General features: G+C 40.0%; 1 protein-coding gene across 4 annotated transcripts in view; it reads right to left on the bottom strand.

Moving 5' to 3' along the window:
* Window positions 1-340: 340 nt before the first annotated feature.
* The window catches only part of sox13 (SRY-box transcription factor 13), a 39,650-nt gene continuing 24,017 nt past the window's right edge, over window positions 341-15,973 (bottom strand). For 3 of the 4 annotated variants that reach the window (XM_029501911.1, XM_029501913.1, XM_029501914.1), the window contains exons 6-14: window positions 15,176-15,244; window positions 14,958-15,072; window positions 12,131-12,207; window positions 11,412-11,577; window positions 10,445-10,569; window positions 8,236-8,341; window positions 7,574-7,744; window positions 5,233-5,449; window positions 341-3,044 (exon numbers count right to left, since the gene is read on the bottom strand). In XM_029501911.1, coding sequence (XP_029357771.1) covers window positions 2,759-3,044; window positions 5,233-5,449; window positions 7,574-7,744; window positions 8,236-8,341; window positions 10,445-10,569; window positions 11,412-11,577; window positions 12,131-12,207; window positions 14,958-15,072; window positions 15,176-15,244 — 1,332 coding nt within the window. In that variant the 3' untranslated portion in view covers window positions 341-2,758. The remainder of the gene's footprint in view (window positions 3,045-5,232; window positions 5,450-7,573; window positions 7,745-8,235; window positions 8,342-10,444; window positions 10,570-11,411; window positions 11,578-12,130; window positions 12,208-14,957; window positions 15,073-15,175; window positions 15,245-15,973) is intronic. The other variant, XM_029501915.1, reaches the window with a different exon arrangement.

The raw sequence follows: 15,973 nt of genomic DNA, 5'->3' as shown, positions 1-15,973 counted from the left end.
GATGTGTCCTTTCTTGTGGGACAACCTGCAGTCCACAGACTGGTGCGCTCAGGATCAGTGTCATTATTTACAGCAGTGTTTGACTTAAAATGTCCACTTTACCAAGTCTCATGCTGTTTGTAAGCTGACAAACTGAATACCATTATAGAAATATATGCTGTCATGCAGATTTAATGTGGAAATGTTGGTGTGAGCTGAAAAGAGCTGTGTTACCCAATGTCCTCTGGGAGACCCGAATTATGGAGGAAAGTAATTACTTTACCAACCAGAGACACAAGCACATACTTATTCATCAAAAAAAAACAAAACTATGCAAAACACAATTAACACAACCAATTTATTTCAAGAAAAAAAAAAAAAACACGTCTGAAAACATAGAGAAATGTACACCTTTAAATTACACAAGCTCTTATAAACAAAATAGTCTCTTTCTATATTTACATCAGCAGGGGTAACGACAGGAGACTGCAACATGTCTCCACCAAAATAAGATAAACATTTTCCTCTGATATTTGTCTCTGTACACACAAGCCAACATCTTTACACAGCTCCAGAGCCCAGGGTCGGAAACCTTTCTCGCCTTTTTGATTAGTCAACTTTGCAGTTAGCTAAAGGTGGATTGACCCCAGTGAAACTCAGGGACGTTATCCTGTTGATCAACACAATTATTCACGGATGAGAACAAAGACACCAAAACTGCCCATGTGCCCAGGAATGCTACTCACGGGCTAACAGCAGCATGCTGGGCTACTGGCCAAATTTGGCCGAATTGGCAGAATTTTACTTTTCCACCTTCACTTATAATGAAAGCAGATTAAGCTGCTAATTAAAAACAAAAGTTAAATGTTGTTTATACTGAGACAAATTGTGGCTCCTGTTCTTCACTCTTCTAGCTTCTAAGTTACTTGGTGAATACAGGAATATAACTTGCTGTATGCCGAATCAAAAGGGATCGCACTTCAGGTGGTATTCTTATTTGAGTTTTCAAACAATCATCTCACCTAACATTTCACAAATGTTACTCCATTAAGCTTGTACATCTTTGAAAACTATGTTTTAAATCAACCACCATCAATCAGTGAATGGCTCCTTAACCTCAAAGGGAAAAAAAAAGAAAAAGAAAAGGGCTCTCCTAAGTGCTAACACAGATCATAGCAACATAATGTTACATTAATGAATATTTTTAATAATTTAGGTGTCTGTGTTCTCATTATTTGACCAGTCTCAGTGGCTCAGTCTCTGAAATAACAGCTTTTCACTTTGGGCAGAATTGTCACATCAGTAGCCCACAAACATCACTTGACATTTTCAGCATTTTGTATCCACCACATAAGAGGGAAGTGTGTGTGTGTGGGAGGGGGGTTAGAGGACACCCTTCCCATGATTTACTCAGAAATGTAAAACCCACAGATTTACCTGTGTATACTTGCTGTTTGATGTTTATGCAACAGGAAAGTAAAAGATGAAATGAGGTGACAGCTGCACTGAAGACTAATATATACTGACTGATCCGTCGCTGCAACAGTATGATGCAGTTTCACCTTAAGTCCATACATCTGACACTAATTACAAACCAGGAAGGGTGAGAAAGACACCCGTGTCAATGTTTGGAACTAGGCCTGATGGACTGGTTCCAAGTTCATGATTCCTGAAAAATCTCAATAGAAGTTTGCCGAAATAAAAGATGAAGATGTTTTCTGCCTTGTGTGGGAGACTGCATCTCAAAAACAAAAACAAAAACCCTAAACAAAACAAACAAAAGGAAAACAGCAGACATTTGAAAACACAGAAAGCGGGTCCTCAACACGACAATCAATAAACACGTAAACACTCAAAGAAGCATATGGAGGTATAAAAAAAATAGGTCAGGCTGAGGTCAACCCACCAAGCTATGAAGAGGCAACTGATAGACACAAATACAGCATAACAAAGCATGGCTCAAGTCAACAGTGTGATGTCGGAGGGCGAGGAGGAGTCTGATTGATACAATGGGTGTTCAGATACAAGATTGATAACCGTAAGGTGAGATTACTCTGTACGGTCAATGGTGATTAACACAGCTGTCTACCTCAGCATGAAGCCAAGTCAAATATTAATGGTAATGTTAATGGTAATGCTATACAAAGTCTCTTGATGTAAGAAAGTCAGGCTTTCTCTGCTCCTGCCTCCTCACTAACCAGCTTTTACCAACAGGGGGCAATAGTGACACAGAGATGACATTTAGCTGCTGCCACAGGCCTGTTGCTCCGACCAAAGAGAAGTTCCTCAGCTGTTCTATTGTCCTTCAGTGGTCAAACAGGTGACAATAATGACTCTACTGTATTTTCGTGGTTACTTTCACATTTTCCTCAACTGAGTCAAAATCCCTGTTGACCGTCTGTTTTGCAAAAAAATCAACAACATGGCAGAAAAATAGGCAGCGTATGGGGAGTAAATGATTAAGTTTATATATTAAAACGTCAACTTCTTTGTCCCAACACAAAGCAGCTGGTGACATGATGCCTTTTGGGGGACATTAGTAATGTGAGAGTTTGTGTGTGTGAGTTGGAGGCAGTGCTAGTTGACAAGGGAATAAGTGTCTCACTTCCATGCAGTGGAGAAATTTTCTTACTCTGAGGCAAAATGGAAGATGAACTGGCCCTGATTTTGTTAGTTCATCTTCCATTTTTCCTCTCTGACTGACAGCCAACAAAAAGCCTCCCCATCACTTGCCCCCATTTTCGTTTTTTTGTGTTTTATCCTCCCTCCCTCCCCCGTTTCAGTCTGTAAGGAGCACCAATTCCCCCTCACTCCTTTCTCCCCCATCACTTTCCTCCCCTTCGCTGTATGGAGGCCGCTCCCTCTCTCGTTCCTTCTCTCTTTCTCTGGTAAGGGAAGTGGGTGTGGCGTGGCCCTCTACTCGACGCGGGGCAGGCTGTACCTGTGGAAGGTAATGCTCCAGTAATGCGGGGTGGAAGGGCATCGTTGCCACGGAGACCGAGCCAGTGCTGCCTGGGTACTGACCATCACTGTGGGAGAAGTGGATCTGCTGAGCCTCAGTTTGACTGAAAAGACACAAAGAACAAGGTGCAAACATGAGTCAACCTCAGTATTCAGAGATTTCTATCTTTAATATGATGGCACCTCTGCGGTCTGGACTGTTCTGTTGATCAAATTTATGTTTTCAGAAATATGAGCTACACTTGTAGCACAATCTTTGTGCAAGGACATATTCTGGCTGGCATGAACATGAATCTCTTCTGGTCCACATCTTTGTAGATTAAAAGCTCAATGGTAAAAGCCCCTATGACCGTATAAATATCTACTCACTGAGCTCAAATTCTGCGAGATTAGGGCAATCCTAAATTTATTTTCTTGCAACATATTTTATAGATGTGTTTTAGTATCTTACAGCTGTGGTTCTGGGGAGTGCCCCGTGGGTGGGGAATAGACATGGCAGGTGGAACACAACAAACTGGATGTTACCTTTTCATGGCTTTTAATGCCTTTCTTTTTTGACAACAAAGATCCTACATTTAAAAAAAACTAAAACAAAAACAACAACAAAAAAAAAAACCTAAATAAACAGTCACACACAAATAAATAAATAAATAAATAAAATTTGCCTGTATGTAATGTAAATGTATACATGTAACCTGGAACCAAAGTTGGAATATCATGGTTAACATCTCAATGTTAATTGAAGCAGAACATTAACAAATTGTCACTCAGAGGGTAAGCTAGTGTGGGCTATGTCAAAAAATGGATACATTTCTGACATGGACCACAAAACCTGGTGATAGATAGAACATGATGTTATTTGATTTTACTTCAACAAATTAAAATTCCATTATTTTGACTGAAAAAGTTTGAGAATCACTGCCTTACAGCAACTGAGGCTGAGGGTCATAGTTATTGTATTAAGCATTATATTTATCAAATCAACCAATCAGAAATAAAGATCAAATCATTTCAAGTGATTCCCACCGCACATAACTTCGTGCTCTCTCTGTACCTTATTAAGTCTAAACAGGGGTAATGCAAACAGGTGATAGCAAATGACCAGACCAGACTTTCACCTATTTGTATTATTAACACTGTTAAATGGGTGAGAAAGAACAAATCAGTCCTGCATTTGGAGGAATTTACTTTTTTTACTGAAACTAGTGCACTCATTGAATAATGCCTTTTGTTGAAAAATACAATATACTGGGATTGTTATGGTATAATTCACCAAAGTCCACAAACAAATTGCTCGATGAAAACCTGTGAACTAGACAGACTAAGAGTAGATTAACTTTCACCAGTTCACTATAACAAAATGTATATAAATCTCATATAGATGCTACTGTAGCAACTGTGACTATTTTGATTTATCTTCATTGTAAGTTATTTTTATATATAATTATTTTCTGTCTTTGGGCTTGTTTTTTCTGTTTTATTTGATATTTTGTGTTTGTGTATTTTTGTTTTTGGGAATAAAATGCAGAAAAAAAAATCAATTTTATTTGCATAGCATCAAATCGTAACAGTTACATTAAGGCACTTTACATATAGAGCAGGTCTAGACCAAGCTTTTCCTAGAAACAAATTTCAAGTGCCCGCAATGCAAGTATCACACCAAAATGATTTACTGTGGGCTTCCACTACATGATTCAACTTCTATTTGAACTTCAACTGAATTTTATGTCAGGGTTACCACAACTAAAATATCAACCCAGCAAAGGCTTCAATTCAAAAGTGACACACCAAACTGAACGTGAAGCACATGAAACAACCATAAACTCTGGCTCTGCAGAAATCCCTCAAATGCACAAAGAAGTCTTCAAATGAAATGACCACAAATGAAACCTGCTTTTAAGGTTTCTGACAAATCCAAAAGAGAAAGCATGTTGTTAGTTGATGAGTATGTCTGTGACACAAAAAAAAAACAACATAAAGACACAACAAACATACCCAAAACTAACCACTGTTAACAGCTCCATTGTCCAACTCCTCCAACTAGTTGAGCTGGAGGAGTTGTTGGGAAAAATAGTTAGGGATGCTGTTCATCACCAAGGACAAACTGAAAACAGCCTGGCCTCAGCAGTTATACTCCACTTTTATTTCAATTTTCAAGAATAAATAGGAAAAAAGAAGAAGAACAACACCGCACGCACAAAAAAACGGAGTGAATTGTTAGTCTTGTCTGCCGGGGAGAAATTCACATTAGTTCAAAGTTATATAAAGTAGCACTTCAGCCTCTGTTTGTACCTGTGTGTGTAGGTCGCCCTCTGTTCCTGCCGGCGATTCTTCATCATGGCCTTGTACTCGCCAACCCTCAGCCTCCGTCCTTCAACGATGCAGGTCCTTTTGGGCCGAGGTTTGTACTTGTAGTCGGGGTATCGCTCCAGGTGTTGCCGGCTCAGCCTGGCCTGCTCCTCATAGTAAGGCTGCTTTTCCTGGTTGGACATGGCCTTCCACCTGGAACCTGAAGACAAAGACACATCAGTACAGAGATGGCGAGAAAACATTTCCCCAGCTCAGTCAGGTCTTTAAATGGGGCATGATGAAATGATGACTTAGCTTTGCGTTTATGTGTTCACTTTGGCTGTATTTTGAATGGTACATTGAGATCCGAGTCATTTACTGATATTGCCAATTTTATTTAAGTGTGATATTAGTCATTTAGCCCTTCAAGGCCTGATGACCCGTCCAGGGTGTACCCTGCCCTCACCCTGAGTGAGCTGGGATTGGCTCCAGCACTCCGGCGACCCAGGAACGGATAAGCGGGAGAAGATGAATGAATTAGTCTTTCTTAAAATGAGTTATTGAGGGGTGTCTTGTTGTCCACATGGTTAAGTTGATTTGAATCCATCTGAGGACATTAGTTTAATGTCACGCCCCTGTCTCACTTTGTTTTCTGCTTGTGTCAATAAAAGGCAAAATGCCAAGGGACATTCTTAAAAATGAATCAGTCCTTTTCCAAATCTTTGACATAGCTTTAATATCACATTTAAAACTTGACTGTCTCAAAAATGTCCTTTAAAGTGAGACTACGCAGCAGCTCACTCTCCCTACACTGTGTCTGTGTGTTTGTCTGTATGTAGTCTACAGCTGATGACATCACTCCTGGCAGTTGTGTGTGTCAGTGTGTCAACAGAAAAGAAAATGTGATTGGGAGTGGAACTTCTCAATCAACTTTTATTAGGATCGTAAAAGAAAAAACCTGTTTGGTGTGTGACTTTTGCTGAATAGGATAACAAAATGACTGTACATCTCCAGCATTAACATATCTCCTGAGGTTTTCTTAATATGGAGTAGAAGAGGAAGAAAGAATGTGCTCAATTTGAAGCTGGTACGTTATTTGCAGAAAGTATGAGAAACATTGTACTTTCAGCCAAACGCTTAGGTCAGCAACAATCATAACATTTTGCGTCTGAGGACCAGATCCTGACTTGCCTGTCATGTTTGTTTGAGAGTTGGGAGCTGCACTGTGAGCTCAGGCTAAGGCTGAGCAAAAAAACATTTTCACCACTCGCTACTTAATACAGTTATTGGATCCCAAGCGCCGCTGTCTGAAAATTTTTTTTAATTATTTTAACTATATACCAATTGTGACAAATTCACTTAACTTTGACAAGCTAAAATGAAGCAAAACAGCACATTGAACAAGAATTTATTCAGTCAGCAAACAAATCATTAATGAGTTTCTTAGATACCAACACATAAACAAAGTTTTTCTAACTTCCGCCAACATAACCTTCTGGTACCTAGCAAGGTTTCACTATGATTTAAGATTTCAATTTAGAAGATTTGAGATTCTTTTTTTAAATACTGCATTTTCATTAACATCACATCTTTCTTGTGTATTGACTGATTTAATAGAGGCACCATGACTTCTAATACAGGCATGTTATTAGGTTGTGGAGAAACAACGGCTGTAAAAATTAAGACAGATTAATAATCCAGTTTAATTTATTTGTAAAATTAATTTGATAAAAAAAAAATCAACGCAATTCTCATGTCTCAAAATCCTGCAAAAAACAAACAAACCCCAAAACAAAACAAAAAAACAAAATTTTTTGCCCCCACAAAATGAAACACACTTAATAATGAATGAATATTAATCATGATTAATCTCAATTAATGCAAAGGCCATGAGATTAATCTGATTAAAAATTGTGTTATTGTTTGAGAGCTGAAGTGTAAACTGATACTGAGGCCGGCCAGGAGCTGGCTGATGGAGGAGTTGTGCGTGTCAGGAAAGATCTGCCTCAAAACTGCAGCATGACAGCATTGCTTTGTGGATTGAAGGGGAAATATTTACCAAGCAATTAATAATACAAACATGTTGTTAAGACCCACGTAGATTACTGATATGCACTGTATGCATGCTTTTGAGTATTAAGAACAGCATTTGTGTGCCAGTGTGGCTGCCAACTCTCCACAACAGACAGGTTTGGAAGTGTTTGGTGTAAGGAAAGGGACTAACCAGTTTGTGTGTGTGTGTGTGCGCAGCAGCAAGTAGATATTTGCGCAGTCCCAAATTCCAGGCAGCGTCTCAGAATAGAGACACAGGGTGAAACCCACCCCTACCCAGGGCTGGACTCACCCAGGATCTTGCTGATGGAGGAGTTGTGCATGTCAGGAAAGGCCTGCAGGATCCTCCTGCGCTCGTCCTTGGCCCACACCATGAAGGCATTCATGGGTCTCTTGATGTGGCCTGAGGAGGGAGGGGGCCTGGCCTCAGTGTAGCTGCCTGGGACTGAGACAGGCAGGGCACCTAAGGGGAAAAAGGGCTAACAATCAGGGGACCACACCAAGTGGGAAGTGGAATGTGTTACTCATTGCTTTTTAAATATACATTATCAAAATTCCAAGGAGTGGTACACTTTTTCTGTTACACCCTTAAAACTGGTGAATTGGTGGTGAAAACCTGGTAAGTTTACCTGCTTATTAACCATTACTCATAAAAAGTGAGTCTTCTCTTCACCAGAAAATAGCCGATTGTTCAGTTATGATTCATTCCCCACCCACTTTCTCCACTCTGACATTTTGATTTCAACATCCGGATGGAGAATACAGGTTTCTCATTAAAGTTTTGAAACCTCAAGACAGTGATGATGTATTTTGATACAGATGAATCTGGATGCGGTAGCTGAAGTTATTTTTGGATGCCTAAATGTCAATGTGATATTCTGAGAGGGCAATAATAAAACAGTATAGTTTTCAGCCGTTCAAACCTCACTACTAGTTGCACTAGTTATCACCTACCCTCTGAGTCACTGCTGAGGTGGTCCTCAGTAGATGGCATGCTATGTCTGTCTTCACCCCGGTCTGAGTGAGAGATTCTGTCAGTGTGGGGAGAATCTTTATACTCCTGCAGACATAAAAAAGAAGCCAGGTGAAGTCACATATACAATATGGGCACATAAATATTCACACTCCGGCACAAAGTGATCATTTGAATTTTGACTGCAGTAAAAAGATGACTCAATGTCCAAAGGGTGTGTTGAAGACATGCAACGCGTTACATGGAGTGCTATTTAAGGTAAAGAAACAACACGCTCGCCTTATCAGCTGCTGTTTAAATCCAGGGCTGTAAATGCAAAGGAAATTAGAACAGTATGGAGGAGGAAGAATGGTGTTTATTGTTTGAGAGAGGAAAGGTGAGGAAGAAAATACAGAGATGGGAATGTAACAACTTGTGCATTTGCAAACCTATCATACCATCAGCATATTATCTGTCATTTATTCCCATGCTGTAAAACATTATTTATCCCTGTGAGATGGAGTGGAATACCAAAATAGGTCAGTCAACAGTATTGGGGTTAAAGCTACGGTGCAGGTGAGATGGAGCAGGATAAAGGAGTGGAGGAGGAGAGCCACAGACTACAGTATTATTGTGGACAAAGAGAGAAGGCAGGTGGCTCGGTCAATGCCACACTGAGGCCTTTGTGGTATTGTGAGGCTACAACAGCTGCTGCTCCAGGACGAGGCTGGGACCAAAGCCTCAACCACCTCAAAGAATGAACACCCTGACTAAAATAGAAGACAATTTTTAAAGCAAAAAATAACAGTCAGGATTTTTATAGCCAAATTCCAGGTGATATTTTTAAATTTGAGTCTTTAATAGCACATAGAAATAAATAAAGTCTTCATAGATGTAAAATGAAAACTAACATTGTTGTGTGCGTAGCTGAAACGGTATGTTGTACTTTTGTGAGTCTGCACATGACCACAATCACAAGAAGAATAAAAATGGCTGACACCATGTTTGTGTGGGAACACTTCCAACATGCAGTTCATTTTCAATTACTAAGAATGGAAATGACGGACAGAGATCAAGACTGAAAATATACACTAAAATATACACAATAAGCTACAGCTGGGACAGTCTTCTGTCAGTTAAATCCTCAGGAGGAGCATGACTCCCGGTAACCCTAAACCTGACTCTGACCCCTAATTAGACCCACACATGTTAGCCAGCAAGAGAGAGAGAGAATGAGAGACACTGAGACTGTTCCCTCACACTGAAGTTGTTCAGTATGGTGAACACAACAACTAAAGAAACATTGTGTGCAGGGGGACACAAAGACAACTCCAAAAATGTGTTAATGTTGCTCTTTAACTGCTGGATGTGTATGACAGTGTGTGCTCAAATGTTAGCCACTGGCCAAAACGGGGAGCTTTTGAAAAGTGCACAGCTCTGCCGCTGCCGTCCTGGCAGAAGCTAATTCTGCTGAACCCCCTGCTACTAAAAAAATGGAGGTGGAGCAAGAGTGGTGCACTCAGCAACCTGTCACTCAAAGTAGCCACAAGTTGGACATTTTAACATGAGATTCCATGGGGACTGACTCACTGTTGGAACTAGACTGTAAAGATCAGAGATCGATGCTTAGTTTTTATACAAGATGTAAATTAAATTACTAAAATATAAATAAATATAAGTAATCTACATTTTCAGAGAGCCATGTCATATTTTCCAGTGAATAGTTAAGCAAAACATCACATATGTGCTAAAGATTTTTGAGCTGCTAGGATGTTACTGTAACCATAGACATAACAGGCAGCTGATAGCACCTGTAGCACATCAGTGATATTTGTATGACTCTAGGAGTCCGTGTTAACGAATGTTAAGGAAGAAATAAACCAACTTTTTGAAGAAGACAGAAATTCTGAGTAAAACCACAAAAAAAAAGAAGATGTGAAGAAAGTAGGAGTGATCGAGATCAAGAACAAAATCATCAGTAAGTGAAAACACAATGTACATTTACTTTCACCTACAAATTTTCTTGAGATGTTACAGAAATGTTGCTATGAATTAGTAAAATTTCTGTCACGGCATTAATGTAAAAACCCTAACCCTTTTCATTTTTAGGTACTGAACAATACTTACTTAATAATTTTGGTTTGATAAAATGCTGCACACAGAAGTCTTGTGACTACAGTTAATTATTGGGTATATTGAGGATGAACTCACCATCTTCCCACTCATGTCCCTCTCCCTGTCTCTCTCCCTCTCTCGCCCTCCGTTGCTGTGGCCCCTCAGGAGCTGTTGGGCATCATGGATGGCCTGGGTGACCACATCCCCATCTCCAAGGAAACCTGGAAACAACAACATTGAGAGAAGATGAAGTAAAATGATAGATGATAAATGATAAAAAAAATGATGTCAGACAGAGGAAGCTATGATGAAATAATGCCATCATGCAAATGACACTGAGCTTTCCAGATATACAAAACAAAGATTAGGCATCTCAGCTCGGATAACTTACACTTCCTACTTTGACTGCCTGTTGTCAAGTGATCATTACAGTGGTATGTGTGCTTGGCACAGAGGCAATGAAACAAGTGTTTTAGTTTGTGGAAAGTTTGCTCTCTAAGCTTTCATTTGACTAACACTGGCTATTGGCACTAACACAAATATCCCTAATGTTTAAAACTTGAAAATGCATTATAAATATATAGAACTTTTTAAATTTTTATTTGGCAGTGTCATTCTTTCAAAATTAAAGTGGCTGTTATTAGACTATTCAACTGCTTGGCTTTTGCATAATTTGACTTTTAGCCCAGTGGTGAAAATAAAGATGTGAGGCAGACAGAAAAACACGCTATCATGTTTTGAAAGACTGAAGTCTGTGTCTGGGAGGCCAAATCAATTAACTGAATGCGTTTCCTTCATCTTGCAAGTCACTTTGCTGGGCAACTTTTCGGAAGAATTTGAAGTCGTTTGTATTGTTTACTCCAATGTTTGCCAGCCAATTCTTCTTCCTTGTCTTTGTTGGAAAAGTTGTAAATGCACAACACGACCCAAAAGAGGGCAGTTCAAATCCTGTCACCATGTCAAAGCTGGAACAGGGTATTAAATACCATTACTTTGATTTTAGTGTCTTGGAGAATTTGCTATAGTAACATTGTTATCTTGTTCTTTGTGATGAGGAACTCACTGAGGGCAGATCGTGGTGGGCTGTGGGACACTTCCCTCTGCAGATCTCTGGGTCTGTAGTCCCCCTGCAGAGCCAGTGCTCCCAGCTGCAGGCTCTGTGGACTGGGTGTTTTCACCAGGTCCAGCCCCTTTGATTTGGAGGTCAGGTTCAAGGGCTGACTGGCTTCCTAAACACACAGAAAGAGCAGATGAGCAGGGGTGGGGCCACTGACACAAATTCATGAGTAACTGCGAAGGGCGAGGTTGTGCATGTATTCCAGTTCTGCACAGCAGATTTGGCAAGTCGGTGCACATCTGTCACACCTTTGTAGCATTTCTGGTCTTTTGTCTTCATGCTCACCTCATCTTCTCTGCCCTTTTGTTTATTTAACATGTGCTGCCGTATCTCTACTTAAGAACAAGCCATGCAAAATCAGTTACTGCGGCACACACACGCACACACACACTAAACCTTTGAACAGAGGGTGTGGTGTGTCCCAACAGCCTCCAAAATAGAAAGTACATTATCTTCTTAATCTTGAGAACTTCACTTTCTGTACTCAACAAATCACCCATACAATACATGTACACACTACTAAGCACAGAGACACCGTCTTAACTTATTGTTCCCTTTGTAAGGTTGGCATTACTAATGTGTTCGGAAAAGTTAGATATGACTTTGTTCCAGTGAGATGTACATCTACAAGGCTAACATAGAAATACATATAAGTGACCTTTTACCTGTCGGAATGAACCGCTGCTCCTCTTGACTTGGGTGGGATGAGGATTCGGCAGCAGCTGCATAGGATAGTCCATGGCTGTGGAAGATGCAAGTATACTTTCTGTATGAAAAACATCATTACTCTTTGAAGCTAAGACTAGCAAACACAGCTTGACATATACTGGATCAACAACCACTCACAATTTAGAGTCACCAATTAACCCAAACATGATGTCTTTGGACGGTAGGAGGAAACCCACGCAGGCAGGGGGAGAACATGTAAACTCAGCACAGAAAGGCGCCAGGCTGGGAACTGAACCTTCTCATTGTGGGGCAACAGTACTAGCCACTATGCTGACATGCTGCCAGCTTGTGTGCAAGCTGAAATATGTTTCTCATGTAGTTGCGCTGGTGCATGTGTGTGTTAAGCTTTTTCTGTGTGAATCCACAATCCTAACTTTCTCCCTATACCTAGGTCTCCAATCCCGTTGACAGACTGCATCTTCACCATTGTAGAGTGCAACTGTAGTTCCACTATCGTAAGACTGTGACTGTAGTTGAAATTCCACTCTTATCAAAAACTGGTACAAGTCGTGCCACAACGCTGAGGCTGCAGAACATATCAAAGATCGCTGTCACAGTTAGCAGTGGGCCCTTTAGGAGTGACTAAATATCTTACATCTGAAAAGTACCCACAGCCACCCATGATATCAGATCATCAGATCACAGCACTACATGAAGATTTTGGTTTTAGCTTTGACCCTGAAGGACACACTACACAATTACAATATAATTCTGACATCTTAGATATCGCAGCCTTTTAAAAACCCAGCCTGACACAGACAATGCTTTTTCATAGCAACCAGAACAAATGAAATGATTCTCAGGACAGATAAAAATTAGGTGTGTTTGGTTATGACGCCCAGGGAAACTCTCCAATGTACAACGTCCAATTGATGGTCAAGTTAATATGCAAATACATAAGCAAATAGAACACACTATGACCATGAAATTAAACAGCGCAGAGCTTCACTCTGTCCACATCGCTGAAAGAAAGATGACTTTAAATATTTGGCTGACCTCTTCAACACAAGCCCACAGTCCTTCTACTTCTGAAGGGCTCACACACAGACATACACCTTTCTTGAAATAAAGAAAGAAAATGAATGGCTATCTTCAAATTCCAACCACAATAAAGACTGACCTTGTGTCAGTTAGGTTTGAAAAGATAGAGTAGGCAAGGTCACCCATGAGGACAGCTTTTAAGACTTGTGAAAGCAGGATTGCACAATGCTGTGGCTTTTTAAGCTGTGCCCTCTATAGCCTGCAAACTGTACAAGCATAAGTGTATGAAAGGTGCTATCAACTGCATTGTTCAAATGAAGTCAGCATTTGTACCTAACAGCGCTTTTCCACCGTTTATAAAACAAGCCTTGAGTGAAAGAGTGTGCATGTGCTTGCATTCAAACACACTCAAGTGAGAAGATGCTGCAGCCTGGATGGCAACTCACGCAGCTGAAGTGATGGAAACAACTTTTTAGAACAAAGTTTCCGGCCTTCAGGGACCATTGTCAGTTACTGTCATATGGGTTCATATGAATCAGCTATGTAGGAACTAACACGTGTTTTTCAGCAGTGAAGACCCAGAAACCTTGGAGGATTAAAAGGTCGCAATGAAGACTCAAGACAGATTTAAGAGAATTACGTGGGCTGATTGAAGGTGTATACAGAAGTGGATTGTAACGTGCAGCATTAAAGGGGTCTGCCGTACGGTCTTAATGTAATGTAAGGTTTTAACAGATACCAACACACACGTTTCATATGATTGATTTTCTTCAAAGTGACATTAGAATATAAACTGTAGATTTACCTGACATTCCTGCCTAATAACGGCATTCTCTGTGGTGCTTCATATCATAACTTTACTCTACGCAGCTTCAACCTAAGGTCAGCTCTATCCCTCTAAAATGTTCGCATCCACTAAATAGCGAAATCCAGCTTCATTGCTCTGGTCGCCAATATGTCGCCCTCCAAGGGAAGAACAATGTGGTACAGAGACAGTTTTGTACCTGCAGCAATGTGAAAGGTGAACAGAACTGGTATGAGGGATAGACCTCATTGCGCACACCTCCTGTAGGAAAAGTAGTTAAGTCATTTTTAGTGGCTGCAGCAGGTAAATTGCTCTCTGCTTTGTGTGAGTGCCTGCATTAGACAACTGTTGTCTCTTTTTTAACTAATGTGTAAAGATTCACAACAGAAACATAATGACCCCTTTGTCATATAGTAACTGTGTTCCTGATAAAGATATGATGAGATAATTATGATAACAGACAGACAAAGAAGCAGTGCAGCACCCACAGAGTTTATTTTTAAGGAAGGAAAGAATCTGAGAGCATTTTGGTATTAGCTTTTTCTGACCAGAGTAAAATTTTATGACAGAATTTTTGGTGGCGCAGTGGAACAGCAAAAACGAGCACTGACAAGGGAAGCAACTGCAGAAGAGCCTGAAATACTGAAATATCACCCCTGCATCATAAAGTGTCCATAACTGTCCAAATATTTCTGCATGATCAGTTTCCCTCCTGTTTTGCGCTTTGTTTCTGAAATTTGAAATTTCACTTTCTGAAAGGTCCGATACTTACACTTAACCTGTGTTTTATTTGAAGTGGCCACGTTCTTAAAAAGATACATTTGAGGGTTTTAGAATCACAAACTAAACTCTAGAATTCTAATTTGTGCAAGAGTTGGATGAAAACATCATTTTTTACATATATGTATCTTAATGCTATCCTTGGATTTGTAGTGTAATATAAGAGATTGTAAACCTGTAATAGCGTGATTGCTGACCTGGTTTGCAGGGGATTGGTTGCAGTGGCAGGCTCATCTGGGGGTCAGAGGGGACCGGGAGGGGCTGGGTGTTGGGGTGGAAAGCTGGGATCATCACGTAGGGCATGTTTACCTGCTGGGACAAGGCAGGACAAATCCACCTTACAGAAATGTTCTAACCTCAAGTTTCATACCTGCAATGCAAACATGAAGACATGACAGCGTGAAGAGGAGCTGACCTGGATCTGCTGCTGAAGCAGGTTGATCTTGTGCTGCTGCTGGATCAGCTGCTGCTGCTGTTTGGCGATCTGAGACACAAGACATGTTTACCTTTGTACCTTAATGTGTTTAACTGACACACAGACACAAATGCACACAGTGTATGCTCCACTGAACACAATTCATTACATCACCTGCATATATGTTATAGTAAAGTTCTATTTATGAATCTACATTGCAGTCATACAGGAAAAGTTGCATTTAAAATATTTTGCATTAGCAAACTACTACATTTGGCTATATCAAATCACCATTATAGCTGTGATTGTGTTTAAATTCCTGTATGTAAGATCTGCTGAATTTGACCTTTCCAAGCAAAACTTTGTGTGTGAACCGCAAACTCCGACCCCAAACACACACATGGCTAAGACACAAGCAACAATGGTGAGTCCAGACAATTCAAAGGTAGTGTTTACAAATTTACATCATAATGTTTTCTGTTTGTAATCCATTGTATTAGGTGTCCATTACATTTATTTTAAAATATATAATATTCAGTTTTTATTATAAATAATTGATGAGCCTGTTGAAATTAAAGTACCATTAAAGGGAAAAAAATATTTTTTTTTAATTAGTGATACATTAGGAAAAAAATCTAACTCAATAGTTACTTTCCCTGGTAAGGGGTTACTTTTACCTGGTGTAACTCAAGTCTTACTGACTTGTTGAGAGAAGTAACTTGTAACTATAGGTAATTACTTTTTTGAAATCAGAGTGCCCAACACTGCTAATTTAAAAGCATTTACATTGAAAATATA

This window comes from Echeneis naucrates, chromosome 5 (genome assembly GCF_900963305.1).
Source record: "Echeneis naucrates chromosome 5, fEcheNa1.1, whole genome shotgun sequence".
Taxonomy (NCBI): Eukaryota; Metazoa; Chordata; class Actinopteri; order Carangiformes; family Echeneidae; genus Echeneis; species Echeneis naucrates.
This window is presented reverse-complemented; position numbering and strand designations above follow the sequence as displayed.